Source organism: Pogonomyrmex barbatus, unplaced genomic scaffold (genome assembly GCF_055798465.1).
Source record: "Pogonomyrmex barbatus isolate J1 unplaced genomic scaffold, ASM5579846v1 scaffold1, whole genome shotgun sequence".
NCBI classification, from domain to species: domain Eukaryota; kingdom Metazoa; phylum Arthropoda; class Insecta; order Hymenoptera; family Formicidae; genus Pogonomyrmex; species Pogonomyrmex barbatus.
In genome coordinates, this window is record NW_028297098.1 from 11,688,730 (window position 1) to 11,708,729 (window position 20,000).

Sequence of the window (20,000 nt, forward strand, 5' to 3'; positions counted from 1 at the left end):
ATATTTTTATAAGTATATTTATTTATAATACTTGTATTTATATGAACAATCTCATATATAAAATATTAAATTTTTCATAAAATAAACGAAGTAAACCAGTGTAATTATATTAAACTTAAAATTTTCCTTAAGGATCTTTTATGCTTTATATTTGATTGAAATTATGTATTCGTAAATTATGTATATTCGTATATATGTATGTACGTATAAATGGTACAATATTAATTAGACTCGTAATATCTCGGAAATGTCTCTCATTTAGATATTAACGAGAGACACGGTCGTAGCTCGTCGTCAAATATGAGCGCTTCACGAGCGCGAGATTGGCCGTGTCTTTTTACACGATCGATGAATTGCTGACTATCAAGATTATCGGATCTCAGTAACGGCTGAACTGATCAATTTCTAAATAGACGCAATTGAAAGCTTAGGTTCGAATTATATAATAAAAGTGTTTTTAATTTTCCTTTCCGTGTCGTATGAGCGGAGATATTACGATTCAAAGTCTGATACTTAGAAATTTACTATTAAGAAACGTCATCATTATTATTATCGTCATTATTATTGTCGTCCTCCGTATAGATTACGGTTGCAATTTTCGCCACTACGCGGCAGCGACGATGAAGTCCTCCGCGCGAGATGTGAATTTTATATAATTTATTTTCGTAATTTATTTTCGCAATCTTTCTGTATATCTCTACAATTATTCTGCAACTTTCTCATAATTTCCGTATATCTCCGCAATCATTCTACAGCTCTTTCATAATCTTCCCGCATATCTTTGCAGCTATTCCGCAATCTTTCCACAATCATTCCGCAATTGTATCACAATCTTTCCGTATCTCTTTGCATCTCTTTCGCAATACTTCCGCAACATTTCCGCAACTATTCCGCAACCATTCCGCAACTCTTCCACAATTTTTCTGCATATCTTTACACCTTTTTCGCAACTCTTTCGCAACTCTTCCATAACCTTTCCGCAACCATTTCGCAACTATTCCACAATCTTTTCGCATATCTTTATACCTCTTTCGCAACACTTTCGCAACATTTCCGCAACTATTCCGCAACCATTCCGCAACTTTCCACAATCTTTTTGCATATCTTTACACCTCTTCCGCAACTCTTCTGCAACTCTTCCACTTTTCTACAACCATTCCACAACTCTTTCACAATCTTTCGGCGTAATCTTTGCACCTCTTCCGCAACTCTGCAACAATTCTGCCACTTTTCTACAATTTTTCGATATATCTTTGTACTTCTCCCGCAACTCTTCCTTTAAAATTTATCTACCGTTATTTTGAAAATTTTTATCTTTAATCGTATGGACTTCAAATTCAGCATTTATATATGTTTATTTAAAATTAAGATTTTAGCAGGTGTGACTTTGAAATTCCAAAAATGTTTTCAAAAATATTTTCATTTTTTATTTTTTTTCATATCTATAGACTTATTTTATCTTAACTTCAAAGGTTAAGAATATTAAGAAAAATTAATATTAAGAAAAAGTACTCAATTTATAAGCATCCACTCTAATTCTTAAAATTATTAAAATTAATAAACGTAAATTTAAAAGGAAAAGTTTATTTGATCTTTTTTAAATTTCAAAAATTGCAGTTGCAATTTGTCACTACGTGGCAGCGGAGATGAAGCTCTTAGCGCGAAATATGAGTGTTATATAGTTTCACGATCATTCCGCAGTTTCTTTGCATATTTTCTCTCTTCCCGTAACTTCTCTGGATATCTCTGTATCTGTTCCGTAACTTTTCCGCATACTTCTGTAATCATTTTGCAACCCTCCCGCAATTTTCCCACATATTTCCATAATCTTTCCGTATATCATTGCAAAAATAAAACTAAAAATAAAAATAAAAATAAATAAAAAGAAATAAAAATAAAAAATTAAAATTTAATTAAAACTAATAAATACAAAATAAATTTTTAATAAAACGATTTAAATTAGTTTATTTTAAATCGATTAATTTCATTTTATTGATTTGGAATTAAATCGCATTTAATGACAAATGCGATTGGTCAATTCTGATGGAATTATTAGTCGGTTGGTTAATTGAGACAACTTAAAATAATAAAAGATATTACAATTTCATGTTTTTACAACAATTTGTAGAAATGATATAAGTATGATCATGTTGTAAATTATAAAAAAATACATGCGAATGAAAATTTAAAAAAAGAATCAAAATGAAAATTTGAAAAATAAAAAAATAATCACATAATCCCTATTTTTAAAATATATAATATACAAAATATTTATATATGTATATATAAATATTTTATTAAATTTAATATTAATATATATGATTTAATATGAGATCACAATTATTAATTTAAATAAAGTATTTTAATATTATAAAAATTTAATTATAAATTATATGAATTATATTAATTATAAGAATTAAATTTTTAATGAAACATTTAAGTTTAGTTTATTTTAAAATAATTTCCGTCATCGATTAATTTAATGATTTTGTTATTCTAATGGAATGGATCAATCGCTTTTATCATTAAATGGTCGATAAATGCGATTAATCTATTTCAATATAGTTATAAAATCATTAGTAAATTACTAGTAAAGTAAATCGATGAAAATTATTTTAAAATATTTATTTATAACTTTAATTTAAAATATTTATATTCATAATTATAATCTCTTATATTAAACTATATATTTTAATATTAATATTAATAATTAATGAAATATTTATATATACACAAGGATTTTGTATATTTTTAAAAATTATATTAATTTGCAATTTTTTTTTTAATGAACTTGTTAAATTTTCATTATTTATTAGATAATATATTGTAAATAAAAAACATGTAATAATTTTGGTATTTATAATGCTTCGCGTTAAAATTTATTTTAAATTAAATGAAAATAAAGAAATTAAATAATAAATTCTGTATTGTCCTTTTACTTATGCGTGTATTCTTTCATTGTTTATTTGATAAAAATCAATTCTAAAATTGTAAAAACATGAAATTATGATTTGTTTTTTAGAAAAGATTATTGTTATATTTTACGTTAAAAATACAATATTTTTTTCTTTTGAAACATTTATTTCTTATTTATGTTGCTGGAATATAAAATTTATGTTACTGGTAAAATTAGTATGATTCAAATACTTTTTAATGGAAAAAAAGTTTTTCAATTATTGACACAAATTATATCTTCTTAAAAAAATAAAAATAAAATTCAAGATTTATATCTTTGCATCCGAGAACTTTTTATTTTTAGAGTTGTATGTACAAGATTTATCATCATGTTATAGTCATTAGGCAAAAAATGGAAATATATATATTATTTATAAAATATTTAACGCAACAAAATAAATGATATCACAACAATTGATTGAAAGATATCTATTAGATTCGGAAAAAATTAACGGAAACTGACTGGATTTGAACTCGGGATCCCTTGTCTATCAATCCGACACTTAGTCTGCACGACCACGACGGCTCCTCTCTATTAGCTGTTTATATTCCGAATCTCTTTCATGACCGCTTACGGTCGTCTAATTCTTACATTACTTTTTATAAAAAAATAAAAAAGTCGTCAAGTGTACGCGCAGTTTGTATGTGAAAGGTTATTATATAAAAATGTTAAATATTAATGAGATGATTCTCAGTATTAGATATAATTAGTAGTAAAAGAGATTAGTAATAAAAGAGATTGAGAATCAGCGCTGTTTATGGTGCGCAATTTACATTCTTTATTACAAATTAAAAAAATATAACATACGTTTCGACTCTAGTTTGAGTCATCTTCAGTGTACGAAAATAAAAAATAAAAAATATAAAGATAAGATACCGTATTCATCCGACGTGCTCACTAACGTTAATTTCGCTAACTCGAATTATGATCGTATCATCCTTAAAGAGATAGAGCAGTCTTTAAGGATTGTCAATTATCGGATGAGCACGGCTCACACAAACCGAACAAAGCACGCGCAGAAGTGCGGCACGGTTCACATCGAGCAGCACACCAACAGCGCGCCCTAGGCAGTAACTCAACTGTCCTTTATAATACCAATGATAAGTGATTCGTCAATTTTAGTAACAGGGAAATTCCGAAGTCGCCTCTCTTTTGTTATCATTTTATTTTCATTATTTTCGCTATAGATTCACTTTGGTATGTTAATTCTGATCTTGCTCTTTTGACATCAAGACTACTTTTTATTCCTTTGACTCGCAACTTATTCTCGCCTTCGAACGAAGAAAAAGTGTAGCTAAGCACAGCTTTATAAAAACGACAATTGTGCAATGGCTACGAGGATGTGTGCCGACTTTCGTTAGTGTGTATCCATTACCGATTCAAATCTTTTATTTATTCACTTTCGGTCAATTTATTGTATTACTTACTGAAGAAGATTCAGTGTAGCCCGAAACGTTTGAGTAAATTTTATTAGGATTTAATGACTATTGACTCGCGATTCAGAGTTCTAGACTTACATGTACAAACCTTTTTCTAATATAATTAAAGATTTATTTATCTATTTATTTTTTACGCTCGTTATTAGCCTTATCCAATTCAATTTGTTATACATTTTACGAGCTTTGATATTTCAATTACTTTTTAATAAAATTTGACACATATCTTTTCAAGAATTTTTCTGTTTTAATTTAATATTATATTACAAAATTACGTAATTTTATGTATAATATTCAAATAATATGTAATGTAATACACAATTCTAATAATAAGTATCATTTGTATAAAAGATTTGATATCAAAAAATGGCGCCAAGTTATAGTTATATCATCTTAAAAATTCAATATATTATACAATTGTTTATAAAAAAATAAAACTCATGCGATACATACTGTTTTAATTCAATATTATATTATATTATATTACAAAATTACATAATCTTATGTAATGTTGAACTTGAATAATTTGATGATAAGAAAAAAAAACGACGTACAAAACTTGGCTCGCCCGGATCACATTAAAATTACTTTTAATAATAACATTGAACTATAACAGACAAAAAATAGTTTGAATTAAAATTTAATATATTTTAAGATTTTTTATTTATTTTCTTATAACTTCTTTCGTTTTCAATATTAACAAAATAAAATAATACACAAATAAAATTACTGAAATATAATTAATTATTAATTAATGAAACATTTTTTTACATAAATAATGCAAGAAACTTAAGAATTTATTTTATTAGAATATTATCTATAATAAACACATGTTTTAGTATTTATTAATAAATTTGTTATATTTTATATTTAAATTTTTACTATTTATTAATAACCTTTTTTAATATTATATGTTTATATATAATATTAAAGAAAATTATATAAATAAAAATTATATAAAAAATTTTATTTATAAATATTTTTAAAAGTAATATTTATATTTATATATTATTAATGTAAAAAGATAAACAGTAAGAGTGCAATATAATACAGTAAGTGTGTATGTTTTAATGCGACTTGGGCGCACCAAGTTTTTGTACGTCGTTGTTTTTTCTTATCATCAAATTATTCAAGTTGAACATTATATATAAGATTACGTAATATAATATTGAATTAAAACAGTATGTATTGCATAGGTTTTATTTTTTTATAAAGAGTTGTATATTGAACTTTTAAGATGATATAACTATAACTTGGCGCTATTTTTGTATATCAAATCTTTTATACAAATGATATTTATTATTAGAATTGTGTGTTACATTATATATTATTTAAACATTATACATAAGATTACGTAATATTTTGTAATATAATATTAAATTAAAAATTAATATAATATTAAATTAAAGAAAAATTCTTGGAAAAATATGTCGAATTTTATTAAAAAGATTGAATTTTTCAGATAATGTAACTATAACTTGGCGCTACTTTTTTGATATCAAATCTTTTATACAAATGATACATGTTATTAGAAGTGACTAAGATATATTATATATTATCATTAAACATCAGACATAAGATGACGTAATTTTGTAATATTTGAATTGAAATAGAAATACTTTTAAACGTAAAGATATATACTTGAGTTTTATTTTTATTATGTTTTATTTTTTTAAGAAGATATAACTGGCACCAGTAATTAATAATTTTTAAAGAGAATAAAATAAAATAGCTGTTATTACTTGGGTTGAAAGGAAAAGCTTTTAATTGATACTTATCACGGGTTTTATATTTTAAAAGCAATTGTATATTGAATAAGATAACTATAACTTGGTACCACTTCTTTGATATCGAATATTTTATACAAATATCAGAATTGAGTATTATATAGTATTATATTCGAACATTAGACATAAGATTGCGTAATTTTAAATATAAACTTGAATAAAATAAAAAAGTTCTTAGGTGCAAAAATATGAATCTTGAGTTTTATTTTTATTTTTTTAAGTAGATATAATTTGCGTCAGTAATTGAAAAACTTTTTTTCCCTTAAAAAGTAACATTTTTATATAATATCTTAATAAAACTTTCTCATACAAATTGCGCGTACACTTGGAAACTTTTTTACTTTTTTATAAAAAGTTTACTTATATTTGATGCATCATAATATATTATGTATAAATTTTTATATAATTTAATATATATCTTTCTATTTAACAAAGAAATATAGTTTTGTATAATTCAATTTGAAGTTATAAGCATTTTGATATAATTATTTCTAATTAGATATAAACTTTTTTCCAAAAAAAGTTTCAATATAATGTTGTTATGTTTGCAGCGGAGACTGACTTTCACTTACCGCGCATTCACTCGCGATTCGCTAGGAAGCCGCGCTCGGTAATGAATAACACCGTTTAATAAAACACGTAGGCTTTATTCAAACCAAACTATAATAACAATCCGACGGACGCACGTCCGTACGCTACGTACGTCATCGCGCCATTCATCACGTAAACAAAATAATCGTTGCCCCGAAGAGCGCTTCGCTTCTACTCCAAACAGCGGCTCGACTCCACTCGGCCGCAGAAGACTCGCGCGGACATATCAATAATTTTACATAGAATTATTAATATTTTGATATAATAATATATAATTAGATATAAATTTTTACTCGAAAAAAATTTCAATATAATTTCATATAATTTGACAGAGTTATAAATACTTTGATATAATTACATATAATTAGATCTAAACATTTTATCTGAAAAGAATTTCAATATAATTTTATATTGAATTATAAATATTTTGATGTAGTTGCATCTAATTTGTAATATTAATAGATCTCATTATATATAATTATATATAATTATATCTGATATGATATAATTATATATAATTATATATAAACTTTTTTCCCGGGAATATAAAGTAATAAATTCTATATTTTATCATGGTTCAAATATTGAGAATGATCATTATACAAATATGTAAAGAAGGAAAATGAATTGAATTGAATTAAAATTAATGATGCGCAAAAAAAAGTAATAGACAAAAGGTGCTAAAGATATTTATATATTATTTCTACAAAAAAGTTTTAATAAAAATATATATTAAGAAACATATTATGAAATGTAGATGCAAATTTTAAAAACAAACAATATTCAATACATATTAACTTTAGAGATTTATATTTTCAAATTTTCATAGATAGTAAAAAATTATTTTAATCTAAATTTGCTTGTATTTTGATGCATACAAATTATTATTATGTTATATTTAATTAAGTTATCACAAACAATGATAATTTTATGCCAATTAATTGTGTTTTCTTTCATAATATTTTTTATTCAAAGAAGCTTCTATAGTTTCTCTGTTTTAATTATTTTTATATGGTATTAATATATAGATTTGTATAGAATTTACCATGTTACATTGTAATTATGTCGCAAAAAAATTAAATAATATATATATATATATATATATATATATATATATATATATATATATATACTGTTTATAAGATACTTAATGCAACAAAATGTAATGAGATCACAACAAAATTAACTTTTTCATAAAAAAATAAAAAAAAAGTCGTCAAGTGCACGCACAATATGTATGTAAAAATTGATTATATAAAAGCGTTATTCTTTAATGGAAAAAAAATATTTTATAAAATAATATTACTCTGATGGTTGTAAAAAAATTATTTTATTTTAAAAATACGATGTTTTCCTCTTAAAAAATAAAACCTAAATAATACGTATAATTTTATGCTACTTAAAAATTTTTCCTTCTAATCTAAATGAAAATGGTTATTTTACTTAATTTTCTTTTAAAATATTATTATCAATCACTGGTACCAGTTATATTCAATCCAATTAACATGTTATCATTTGTATAAAAGATTTGATGTAAATAATTATGCCAAATTACGCCAAATTATGTGATTATAAATAGTACATTTCTATTTTAAAAAATTATAATTCTTATTAAAATAAAAATAAAATCTAGTACATATCTTTACATTTTTACAGTTTTTCTATTTAAACCCAAGTATTATACACAAAATTGCGTCACTTGATTGAATTCAAATAATATCTAATACTCAACTCTAATAATATATATATCATTTGCATAAAAGATTTGATATAAAAAAAATGGCACAAGTTATAATCTCATTACCTCGAAAGTTCAATGTACAACTACTTTTAAAAAGTAAAACTGAAATGATATGTATCTTTGTATTGAACTCTTCTTACTTTGAAACCCAAGTGATAGTAGTTCTAATTCTTTTTAAAAAATAATGATATAAAATTATGTTATCTAACTCAATTCAAATAATATATATCCAATTTGTGATACATTGCTCAACTAAATAATATGTATATCATTTGTATAAAAGATTTAATATCAATAAATTGCGTCAAGTTATAATCACATTATTTTGAATTAAATATATAACTGCTTTTGAAAAATAAAAATGATACACATTTTTGTATTCCTATCGAAGAGTCTTCTTATTCTAATCTAAATGATAGTAGCTCTAAGTTTCTTTAAAAAGTAATAATATAACATACATAAAATATACATAAAATTGCATTATCTAATTCAACTCAAATAATATATATTTAACACAAGTAGTAGCAGCTTTCATTCTTCTTTAATATATATAAAATATTCCGGCATATGTTTTCATAAAGAATTTTTAAATATATGTTAAATATTTTAAATATTCGAATGAAACGTGAACGTACACTAGTTCAATACATTCACAAAAAACAGATTATAAAACTTCTGACTTTTTTATTATAAAATCAAATTGCTTGGTTATCAAAGAATGATACAACAGTAAAATACTGATCTAAATTATAACGAAAATGAGTTCAAAATATAGATATATGAATATATATTCAAAATTTTATGGTACATAAGATTAATTATAAATATCCCCAACAATTATTATCTATAAAGAATTATTATGCATAAAAAAAATATCAAAATCATCGAAATCGTACGAAATTTTTATTTTCTCTTATGATTTATATTGCTATTGTGACATTTCCTTTTTTGTTTGAGTCTCGTGATCCATGAAATTAAAATATCCTCGTTCATAAAGAAACCGGTTGAGTGAGAGAGAGAGAGAGAGAGAGAGAGAGAGAGAGAGAGAGAGAGAGAGAGAGAGAGAGAGAGAGAGAGAGAGAGAGAGAGAGAGAGAGAGAGAGAGAGAGAGAGAGAGAGAGAGAGAGAGAGAGCGCATTATACATCACGTAAAAGGAAGTCGAGTTACAAACAACGCAATAAGAAAGAGATGGCATTCAATCCCCTTCTCTCTTTTTCCTCATCGTCGACGTTGCAAAACAGGCGGGTCGACATAGTGACTCGACGGTTAGTATGACAGACATTAAGCACGAAGAATTCTTTGTCATACGTATTATTAATCCCAGGTGTGCTTGTTAATGTAATTATTAATTTACTACACGGCATATCCATCTATAGTCGCAAAGTGTAAATGTATGCAACACAATAGCGAGTGTAAAGTATTCCATCGAGATAATTAAAAATTTTTTTTTACAAGAAAATATCGATATCAATATTCTCTATATAGATTCCATGCTTATATGACTATATAATGTATAATTATATGATATTTGCAGAGATGTGCTTTTTATGTATATATTAGTGTGATCAAGAGAAGAAAAAGATCTTTCTAAACAGGTTTGTAGAAAACTTTTTGTAGATAGAGTAAATTATTATAAAAAACTACTTCTCATTTTATATGATTTACATAAATATCTTTAAAAATTGTTAGTAAAATCAAAGAATGTTTTACACAAAAATTGTAAAAGATAGTAAAAAAATATCAAAAATTATAATTATTAATGTTGTTGTTAATTATTATATTGCTCTTGTTTTTCTAACTCAGCTATATTAAGTTATATTTTATGTAACTGAAACATTTATTTATTATATAAATAATAAATATATATTTATTAAATAAATTATATATATATATATATATATATATATATATATGAAAAAAAATTAGGAAAATACTTTAAATAATTATTTTTAACTAAACTGGTTTGTAAACAACGAAAAAAAAAATATATATATGTATATATATATATATATATATATTCATATATATATTTTTTTTTCTCATGTGTGTGTGTGTGTGTGTGTGTGTGTGTGTGTCTGTGTGTGTGTGTGTGTGTGTGTGTGTGTGTGTGTGTGTGTGTGTGTGTGTGTGTGTGTGTGTGTGTGTGTGTGTGTGTGTATACCATATACATATAACAGAAAAAAGATATATATTATGTATAGATATATATGTGTATATGAGAAAAAATTAAGAAAATACTTTAAACATTTAATAAATAAATAAAATTAATTTATTTTGTAACATGGATTATCAATAGAATCATTTTTCTCTATAATCATCATATATATAAATGAGAAAACAAGAAATGAGAAAAAAATTATTCTATTGATAATCCATGTTACAAAAATTAATTCTGAACACAGGAAGCAGATATACTGTTATCGTATATACGTAATAGGCAATTCAAGTTTGGCATTTAACAGCTACAAAAGCGATTGGGTCAATTATAAAGCAAATAAAAAAATGAAAATGCCAATAATGAGAGCTTTTATACTACTTTTATGACTACTGAAATTATACAATTAAAGATATATTAACTATATAATAATAACAAAAATGTATAATAATAACACATAAATTAAAAAGAATATTTCCTAAATTTATGAAATAAATCTTTGAAATATCAAATAGATTTAGATTATAAGAAAGTATAAACAAAACAATGTTTACTATTATTTTCATGAAAGAAATATTTATTTAATATTTTTAATATTTAATATTTTTCCTAATAAATAACAAAAATTTTGATGATATCTTAAATCAATTGCAAAAAGAAAAAATAACTAGCATGTTGTAACAAGATTTTGAGTTATAAATGTCGAACAAGTTAAACATATACGTGAAATATAAAAATAAACAATTATATGCATAAATTTAAATTGAAATAACATAAATTTAAATTAAAATAATTTTAGAATATATATCTTATATATGATATCCTAGATGCTATTTAATTCTTCTATTATTCTTCTATTATTGTTCCATTTCTTATTTTAAGAATTAATACAAATTATAAAATTTATTTTTATTTTTTTTTCATTCAAAGAATTCTATTTATTTTTTACACAGATATGCAGAAAAAAATAATTAGATAGTTTATGTAAATTTTACACTTTTATCAATGCTTTCATGACGCATATATTCTTAATTGCCACTTTAATAAATTATAAATTAACAGTGACATCACGGCTAGGACCATTATAGTGAGAATTCTTCTATACATACATGTGTTTTGTAAATGTAATATAACACAAGCAACAGCATGTTGTCATGTCTTATTCCTGGTTTTTGCTAACTTTGGATATATATATATATATATATATATATATATATATTCAAAGTTAGCAATAGTTGCCATTTTATATTCATATTAATTCTCAAATTACAGAAAGATTAATTATTTCCAAAATTTAACATAAATAATTTGAATTGTGTTTTAACATGTTCTTTTAATTATCTTTTTTTAAAAAAAAGTTACGTTCTAATTTAATAAAAGCTAATTTAACAAAAATTTTAATAGTTTTTTAAAAAACCAGTTTAGTTAAAAATAATTATTTCTTATATTATATTTTTTGTCCTATTAAAATTATGAAATATAAATAAGATATAATTTAAATATAGTTTTATTTATTGGTCTTATTAGTCTTATATCTAATTTCTCATATTTAAATCTTTTCATATTAAAATAAGAGAGAGAGAGAGAGAGAGAGAGAGATGAGAGAGAGAGAGAGAGAGAGAGAGTTATAGATAATATTTACTTTCTCTTAAATAACATTTTTTCTTTAAATTTATAATATAACACTTAAAATGTTTTCTGTTTTAATTATTAAGAAATTTAAACATCAATTTTTTTTGTAAAAACAAATTTTAATATATATATTTTTATAATACATTTATAAATATTTATTTATAATATTCTTTTTTATTTTTAGTCAAACCAAGGCAATCTAAATTTAATATTTTATCTCCAGATATTAAAATGGATCTCGAAGAAGATTCACTGCAAGAGTGTTTGCTGAATGTTTATGAACCTACTTCAAATAATACTCAAATCCTTTATAAATTACTGTTGAAGGCTTTACAGTCCAAAGACTTCTGTTCTTTTAAAAATATAATAGAACATGATTTAAAGAAGCAATCATCTACTTTGAATATCAACTATATATATCCAAATTCACAAGAAACATGCCTCGATATGGCTAGTAGAAATGGTCTAACAGAATTCGTGGAATTTTTATTGCGCCAAGGAGCAAAACCCAACAGAATAAACGAAGCGCACAATCGCGCTCCTATTCATTTTATCACTGAAAATGGATATGTAAATACATTGGCAGTTTTACTAACAGAACCGACAATAAATTTGAATCTCGAGGCGGGACAACAGACCGCATTACACATTGCGGTAAGAAGAAAGGATCTGATGTGCGCTAGTTTGTTATTGGAGAAAGGCGCTAGTGCTAGTATTCCAAATAGCAAGGGCCTTACAGCTCTTCATTTAGCGGCAATAAAAGGCCAGCGAAATATGGTAGAATTAATATTGGAAAAAGGTCGACAATGTCCAGATATTGACACCTATAAAGATTACAACAATCAAACGACACGAGAGGTAATCCAACAGAACCTGCCAGATCTAATATTATCACCCAAATATGAAAATCGCGAAATAAATGTGCATGACCTCAAGTATTATTTGATCGCCAACGATGAAATAAATTTTCTGAAAAATATAGAATATGTCGAAATAGAAGCACTTCACAGTGTAGCTGAAGAATTATTAGAGATGACTTCAAAACGAAATTTTCATGAAGCTGTGATTAGAATCCTAGAAAAACTTAAGGGGAGACAGTTTAATATAGAAAAAGCCGCACAGATGGCTGTTCAACAGAATAATCATATTATTCTTCAGAAATTGCTAAATGTAGAGCCCAATGTAGTTGATGATCTAATCCTGAATGCCTGTCTGGAACTCGGGATGCCAGCAAAACGAGGAACTGACAATTTTCCTGATCGATTGAACTGCTTAAAATTGATTTTAGAACAAGAAAATGTCAATGTTCGTTGCAGTGACAGTAAGTATCACAATAAATATCAAATTATAAAATGATATAAACGATACTTCTCAGATAACAAATAGATATTTTAACAATATCTAAGTAATATTTTATTTCCTGTTTTACAAATTTTCCTTATTAATTTACAGACAAAGGCAACACTCCATTACATTATGCTGCTAGTGCTGGTTGTCAAGAAGCAGTAACTTTACTTCTTGACCGAGGCAGTTACATCGGTCATATGAACAAATTCAATATACCGTCTATTGCAGATATTCCAGCATGCACGCTAACACGTTATTTTGATAACTGTTTACAGATGCGAAAGGAACGAACAAACGAGTACACGATCGAATTTAATTATCATTGTTTAATGCCACACAACATTCTTACAAAATATGATAAAACTCACTGGGCAAATCGCGAGATGGAAATATTCAAATATATCGCCAGCAACGATGGTCTCAGACAGTTACTAAGACATCCATTGCTTTCTTCTTTTCTTTATCTGAAATGGCATAGAATACGGCACGTTTTATATGCAAATTTCATCTTTTACGTCATTTTTTATTTTCTGTTAAATACTTACATTTTGAGTATGACTTATGACACTCGAATAGAAAATGAAATGCAGTTTGTTAATAATAGCTTTAATATGACTTTGGAAAATACTTCACAAATTATTTGGTATTATAATTTTTTGTGGGCCTTTACTACTGTAATGTTACTGCTCTTTATTTTCCGAGAGATTCTCCAATTTATCTCTCATATTCGGTGTTATCTAACAAACTTAGAAAACTGGTTAGAAATTATATTAATTATACTCAGTGCTACTTTGCTATGTGGCGCAGGACCTCAAGTCGGTGCGATAGTAATCTTATTGTCAGCCTGGGAACTGGTAATCTTAATTAGTCAGCATCCGCGTATGTCCACTGGCATTGAAATGTTCCGTACAGTTTCTTTCAATTTCATGCGTTTTCTATTCCCTTACTTGTTTCTTATCCTTGCCTTTGCTTTGGCTTTTTATACGCTCTTCAAAGACGGCAACGATACGAACTTCCCTGATCCTGGTCGTTCACTTTTCAAAACTATCATTATGCTCACTGGCGAATTTGATGCTAATGATATTCCGTTTATTGCACATCCTATTTGGAGTCACATTGTATTTATGTTGTTTGTTTTCCTCATTGCTATCGTGCTGTTTAATCTGCTCAATGGTTTGGCAGTCAATGACACTGCTGAGATTTTATCTAAAGCCGAACTAGTCGGACTTATTTCTCGAATACATCTAATTGCCTACATTGAAGATATAGCGATCAGCAAACCTTTTAAATATTGTTTTTGCTGCGGGAATTTGCGATTACTGCGATCCTGGAATCCTTTTGGCTTTCTCGCCAAGAGAATTCTTTTATTTCCTCAATTGCTGAAAGATGGTAAAATCAGTATCAAGCCATGCAATAATCTAGACGCTTATGATAACGATAGGTATTATAATAAGAATGCTCACAGTGAGTTCGTAATCCATGACAATCAGTGGACTACTTTGAAGATGGATTCTGATATAATTAAACAAACTAAACGTATTATTTATAATAAGAACCAATTGACAGATAATGAAAAGATTATGATTATGTTGAATAAATTGCAAGAAAAATTGTCGAATATGGAAATAGTTTTGAATACTATAAAGCAGACAGTTAAATAATTCATACAAGAAAGTTAATAAAAAATACTTATACTTATTCTTTAAATATTCGATTGCAAAATTTGAGCTTGTCCAATGAATCATTTCTTATAAATTTTTGTATAAATAAATAACTTAAACTCGTATGCAAAGTAAAAAAAGAATCAATGGCTGCGGCAAATAAAGATATCTTTAAATAATTTAAAATAATTTATTAAAATAAAAAAAACAGAACATCGTCTTCAAAGATCAATTTGTCATCGAAATGACTCCATTTAAAAGCCTGACATTATCAGTCCTTTATTTTATAATAAATTAAGGAAATCATTATCGGAAAGGACTTCCGGAAATCTCAATTAAACAAAAAGAGATCTTTTAAATTGATCATAAGAGAGAAAAAAATCTATACAAATTCTTTTCTCTTTTAGTTACTAGAAATAAGATACATGTATTCATGAAAATATATATACGAGAGAGAAGAAGTATGAAGTGAAAGAAAGATAAAAACAAACTTAAAGACCTAATATTTGTACCTAATACTGATACCTAATATTTGTATAAATAATAATAACATAATCTGATAATATAATATAATATGTTAATATAATATAATATATTATAATATAATGTAATAATAATATAATAATAATATAAAACATAATAACATATAACATAATAATATAAAAATAAACAACAGTGATAATTGGGTATATGTTTAAATTTGCAAATGTTACGAGTCGGATGCCAATCAGAATTTGAAGGGGGAGCCTGTCTATTATTAAAAAATAATTGATTATTACAATATTAGGAAATAATAAAGGAAATTATCTAATATGAATGTGTGTGAATAAACGTGTATATGTATATAAATATACAGAGAATCCTTTATAAAAAGAAGGCATGACACTTGCATCTCTCGAAATTTTCTTGAAATTTACTGTTGACGCTTTTCCGCGATGCTAATTAGTTCTCTTCGCTGCGCAAACTTTGTGAGCGACTGTCATTGCGGAGTTAGGCTAATTATATACTATATATCTTCAGAGTTAGTGCTTAATTTGTGGTTGAATAAAAGTCTATTCATTTGGTGGAAGATGGTATTATGTTTGAAAGAAACGACATTGTCGGGCTAAAAATATCATTAATCATTCCAAAATTAATCAGAAAGTCTGCAGGAAAGTGCTGAGAGAATACACCAGTACTCGAAATTAATTACTCTTTTCGGTCCGATTTCGAAGACAACGCCTACTGCCCCCCCTTCCCTCCATATCGCTCACTAAAGCTCGATGACCGAGCTGCCACAGCCGCTTTTAGGAGCGTTTCATATTAAAAATGCGCCCAAATTGTATATTCCGCCAAACCATTATTAAAGCAATTTTTTTATTAAATTATTTTTATTTTTATAAACATTAAATTTTCATTTTAATATATTTTATGTGTTTTATGATATTTAATAATAATAAATACGTTTATAATAAAATTATTACATAATAATTAGAATAATCAAAGTTTTAACATTAAGTTTCCACATCACTCATAAGATATTGACGTATTTTTTTAAAGTAGTTTCTTTAGTAATTTTCTTACTTAATAGTTTCCTTATTTAATAGTTTCCTATTTTATTAAAAAGAATCAAATATATGACTTAACAAAAAAAATAAAAGCGTGACCGGTATAACTTTTTTATTTAGATGTTAGATGGAAAATTAATTTTATTTTCTACGTTGATTTTAGTAGAGATAATATATCAATAAAAATTTTGGAAGAACTGATTTGCATCAGCAGAGATAGTAAGCGTTCAAAGAATGTTTTTCTGTTTTTATGCATCACTATCCTCGTTGATGCGAACTAGTTCTTCTAAAATTTCTGTGGATATATCGTCTCTAGTAGAATTAGTTGAAGTCTAGTAGAATTAGTTGTTCTAGTAGAATTGTGTAAACGACTCAAAAAATCAAATTAGTATTTTTATACAAATTGCTCTTCTTTTCATTTTTTTATATATCATATTTTATAATATAAAATTTTATTTTCGTGCCAAGCCATATATTTGATTTCTTATTTTTTAATGGAATAAGTCTACTAGGAAACCATTAAAAAGAAAACGTATCAACAATAATATCTCATGGGTGATGCGGAACCTATTATTAAAACTTTAATTCTAATGATTCTGTAATAATTTTATTATAAATGTATTTATTATCATTAAATATTATAAAACACATAAAATATGTTAAAAAAAATTTAATATTTGTAAAAATAAAAATAATTAAATAAAGAAATTAATTTAATAATAGTTTGGCGGAAATGGTGCATTTTTAATATAAAACGTTCCTGAAGCATAAGGCTCGGCTGTCAAATCTCAAGCGGTAGTAAAGGAATTGTAGGCATCACCTTCGAAATCGAGCCGAAAAAGGCAACTAATTCCGAGCACTGGAATACACCAAGGAGATCGAAAGACTTAAAAAAATCTTTTGTTTATTATCTTTTTCTTTATTGTTTTTGCGTGTATTTTTTTCGAGAAAAATGGTATGTATATATACATATATATATATATATATATATATATATATATATATATATATATATAAAACGAGTATTGTAAAGTACTAGAACAGGTTATAGAGAGAATAAAGAAATATGCTTTCAACGAGTGATTTCGATATCAATAACAATTTCATAGTATGTTTCTAATTGCATAGAAAAGAGAAGGATAGAAAAGTGTTTGTAAAAATGTTAGTATGAGTAAAATTAAATATTCTTTTTATAAAATAATTATTAAATAATAATTATATTATTAAATTAGCAGAAAGAATCCCTAATAAAAAAATCCGTGTAGACGCGAGAAGTGCGCGTTCGCGGTCGAATGTATCGAAGGCATTGTTGCCTCTTTTCCGTGATGCTGATTGGCCGATCGATGTTGAGATCGCTTCAATTTCGCGGCGATGATAGTCGGTGACAACTTGTGTCATGCGGGAGAGCGTATAAGAAAAAAGCGTTGAAAATATTTTTAATGATTAAAAAGGAAAGAATCGTTTGGAAGGAGATCTCGCTTCTCCGCGATGCCGATTGGTTCTCTAATTGGTTGCGCTAATTTCGTGAGTTTTATGAGTGGCTGTCATTAAAGAGATTTGACAACTTCATACATTGAAAAGATTTATTTAAGAGGTTAATTGAAAATGAAATAAAGAAAAGAGGATGGACGAGAGAAGAAAAAAAAGACTTCTTCATAATTGTTACAGATAAAGTTTACTGTTTTTATTACAATCTCTCGAATTCCTCATTCTAGCATTAAATAAAAAATATAATAATAATTAGTCACATCTTACAACAGTATTAGACAATTCATTAGAAAATTCCTTAGACAAACGTCATAAACGTTTTATTTTTAAATATAATTTTTTATTTATATAATATATATACTTGATCTTAAGTGTATGTATATGCGTATGTGTATTGAATGCGTGAATATTCGTGTCTAAAGTGTGTACATACCATTCATTCAGTTTATTTCATTTTATTCACAATCTACAAATTAAAACAAATTATTTGTACTAAAAATAATGTTTTGTAATACTATATACATCTATACCTTTTTATTTTTTTTCTTCTTCTCTTTTTCCTTTTTTTTTTTTAACTTTTATCTTTTATTCCTTTTATCTTTATCTTTTTCGTGTGTGTGTGTGTGTGTGTGTGTGTGCGCGCGCGCGCGCGCGCGCGCGTGTGTGTAATTAGTGTAAGAATTAGACATAAACGATCATGAAAGAGATTCAAAATATAAACACCTAACAGAGAGGAGCCGTCGCGCTAATAAATATCTTTCAGCTCAGAAATGGGATTCAGCCCATGTTATCCCTTAGAGAGGATATGACCTACCTGACAGGAGGTCTACTCTCCTTTGAGAAGGTACTCGCATCGAACGCGCATTGTCGGGAGTTGCGAGAAATCAGTCAATTTGGATATCATTTGGGTGTCCTGACAAGGATACTCTCCTTCGAGAAGGCACACGCATTGGATGCGCGTTGTCGGGAGCTCCAAGAAGTCAGTCGATTTAGGTGTCGTTCAAGGTAAACAAATTCGGGAGCAGAAGCTCCAAGTTTCGGATAAAATCTCGGTAGATGAAGACTCGGTACATTCGGGACGAATGTAATGTCAGAATGGCCGAGCTGTAAGAAATAAACGACCGTAAGCGGTCATGAAAGAGATTCGGAATATAAACAGCTAATAGAAAGGAACCGTCGCGATCATGCAGACTAAGCGTCTTGATAGTAAGCGAGAGATCCCGAGTTCAAATTCAGTCGATCTCTGTTTATTTTTCCGAATCTAATAAATATCTTTAGAATATAGTCGAATATGTTCTATTAATTGATGTTCTATTAATTAACTATATGTTCTATTAATTGAAACAGTTATTGCGTTTATTTGATAATAAACACGTACACAACATTTTAATGAAAAATAATTGTAGTTAGAAAATATAACTTTTTAAATTAAGTATATAGAAATACTGCAAGTTATTGATTTTGTCATCATTTCAACGATTAAAAGTGACTGATCAATTGAATTTACGAATATTATGGATAATTAACAAATTCTTCATTTCAGCATTTTGTGTTAAATAAAAAGTATAATAATAATTAGTCATATTTGTTAAAATGCTTTGCAGCAGTATTAGACAATTCTTTAGACAATCATAACGTATTATTTTTAAATATAATTT

At 26.2% G+C, this 20,000-nt stretch overlaps 3 protein-coding genes across 14 annotated transcripts in view; 2 read left to right on the forward strand and 1 right to left on the reverse strand.

Annotated features, from left to right (window-relative positions):
- Positions 1–7,634, reverse strand: part of LOC148938138 (uncharacterized) — a 129,371-nt gene extending 121,737 nt beyond the window's left edge. For 2 of the 3 annotated variants that reach the window (XM_089084152.1, XM_089084115.1), the window contains exon 1: positions 6,752–7,634. Coding sequence is in view for 1 of the 3 variants with exons in the window: in XM_089084248.1 (XP_088940374.1) it covers positions 6,752–6,758 (7 nt within the window). In the remaining 2 variants the exon portion in view is untranslated. The remainder of the gene's footprint in view (positions 1–6,751) is intronic. The other variant, XM_089084248.1, reaches the window with a different exon arrangement.
- A 2,105-nt stretch (positions 7,635–9,739) lies between these two features.
- Positions 9,740–16,376, forward strand: pain (transient receptor potential cation channel family member painless). 9 transcript variants are annotated; one of them, XM_089072720.1, is made up of 5 exons: positions 9,753–9,924; positions 10,047–10,107; positions 12,523–13,157; positions 13,458–13,620; positions 13,752–16,376. In XM_089072720.1, the coding sequence occupies exons 3-5, from the start codon at positions 12,531–12,533 to the stop codon at positions 15,305–15,307; spliced, it is 2,346 nt and encodes a 781-aa protein (XP_088928846.1). In that variant the 5' UTR covers positions 9,753–9,924; positions 10,047–10,107; positions 12,523–12,530; the 3' UTR covers positions 15,308–16,376. The 9 variants fall into 9 exon arrangements, with proteins under 9 accessions (XP_088928813.1, XP_088928833.1, XP_088928821.1 ...); XM_089072687.1 differs by having other exon boundaries at positions 9,740–9,836; positions 12,523–13,620; XM_089072707.1 differs by having other exon boundaries at positions 9,746–9,836; positions 12,484–13,620.
- A 622-nt stretch (positions 16,377–16,998) lies between these two features.
- The window catches only part of LOC148938146 (uncharacterized), a 3,326-nt gene continuing 324 nt past the window's right edge, over positions 16,999–20,000 (forward strand). Inside the window, exons 1-2 of one of the 2 annotated variants that reach the window (XM_089072731.1) lie at positions 16,999–18,378; positions 19,106–19,347. In XM_089072731.1, coding sequence (XP_088928857.1) covers positions 18,343–18,378; positions 19,106–19,347 — 278 coding nt within the window. In that variant the 5' untranslated portion in view covers positions 16,999–18,342. The remainder of the gene's footprint in view (positions 18,379–19,105; positions 19,348–20,000) is intronic. The other variant, XM_089072738.1, reaches the window with a different exon arrangement.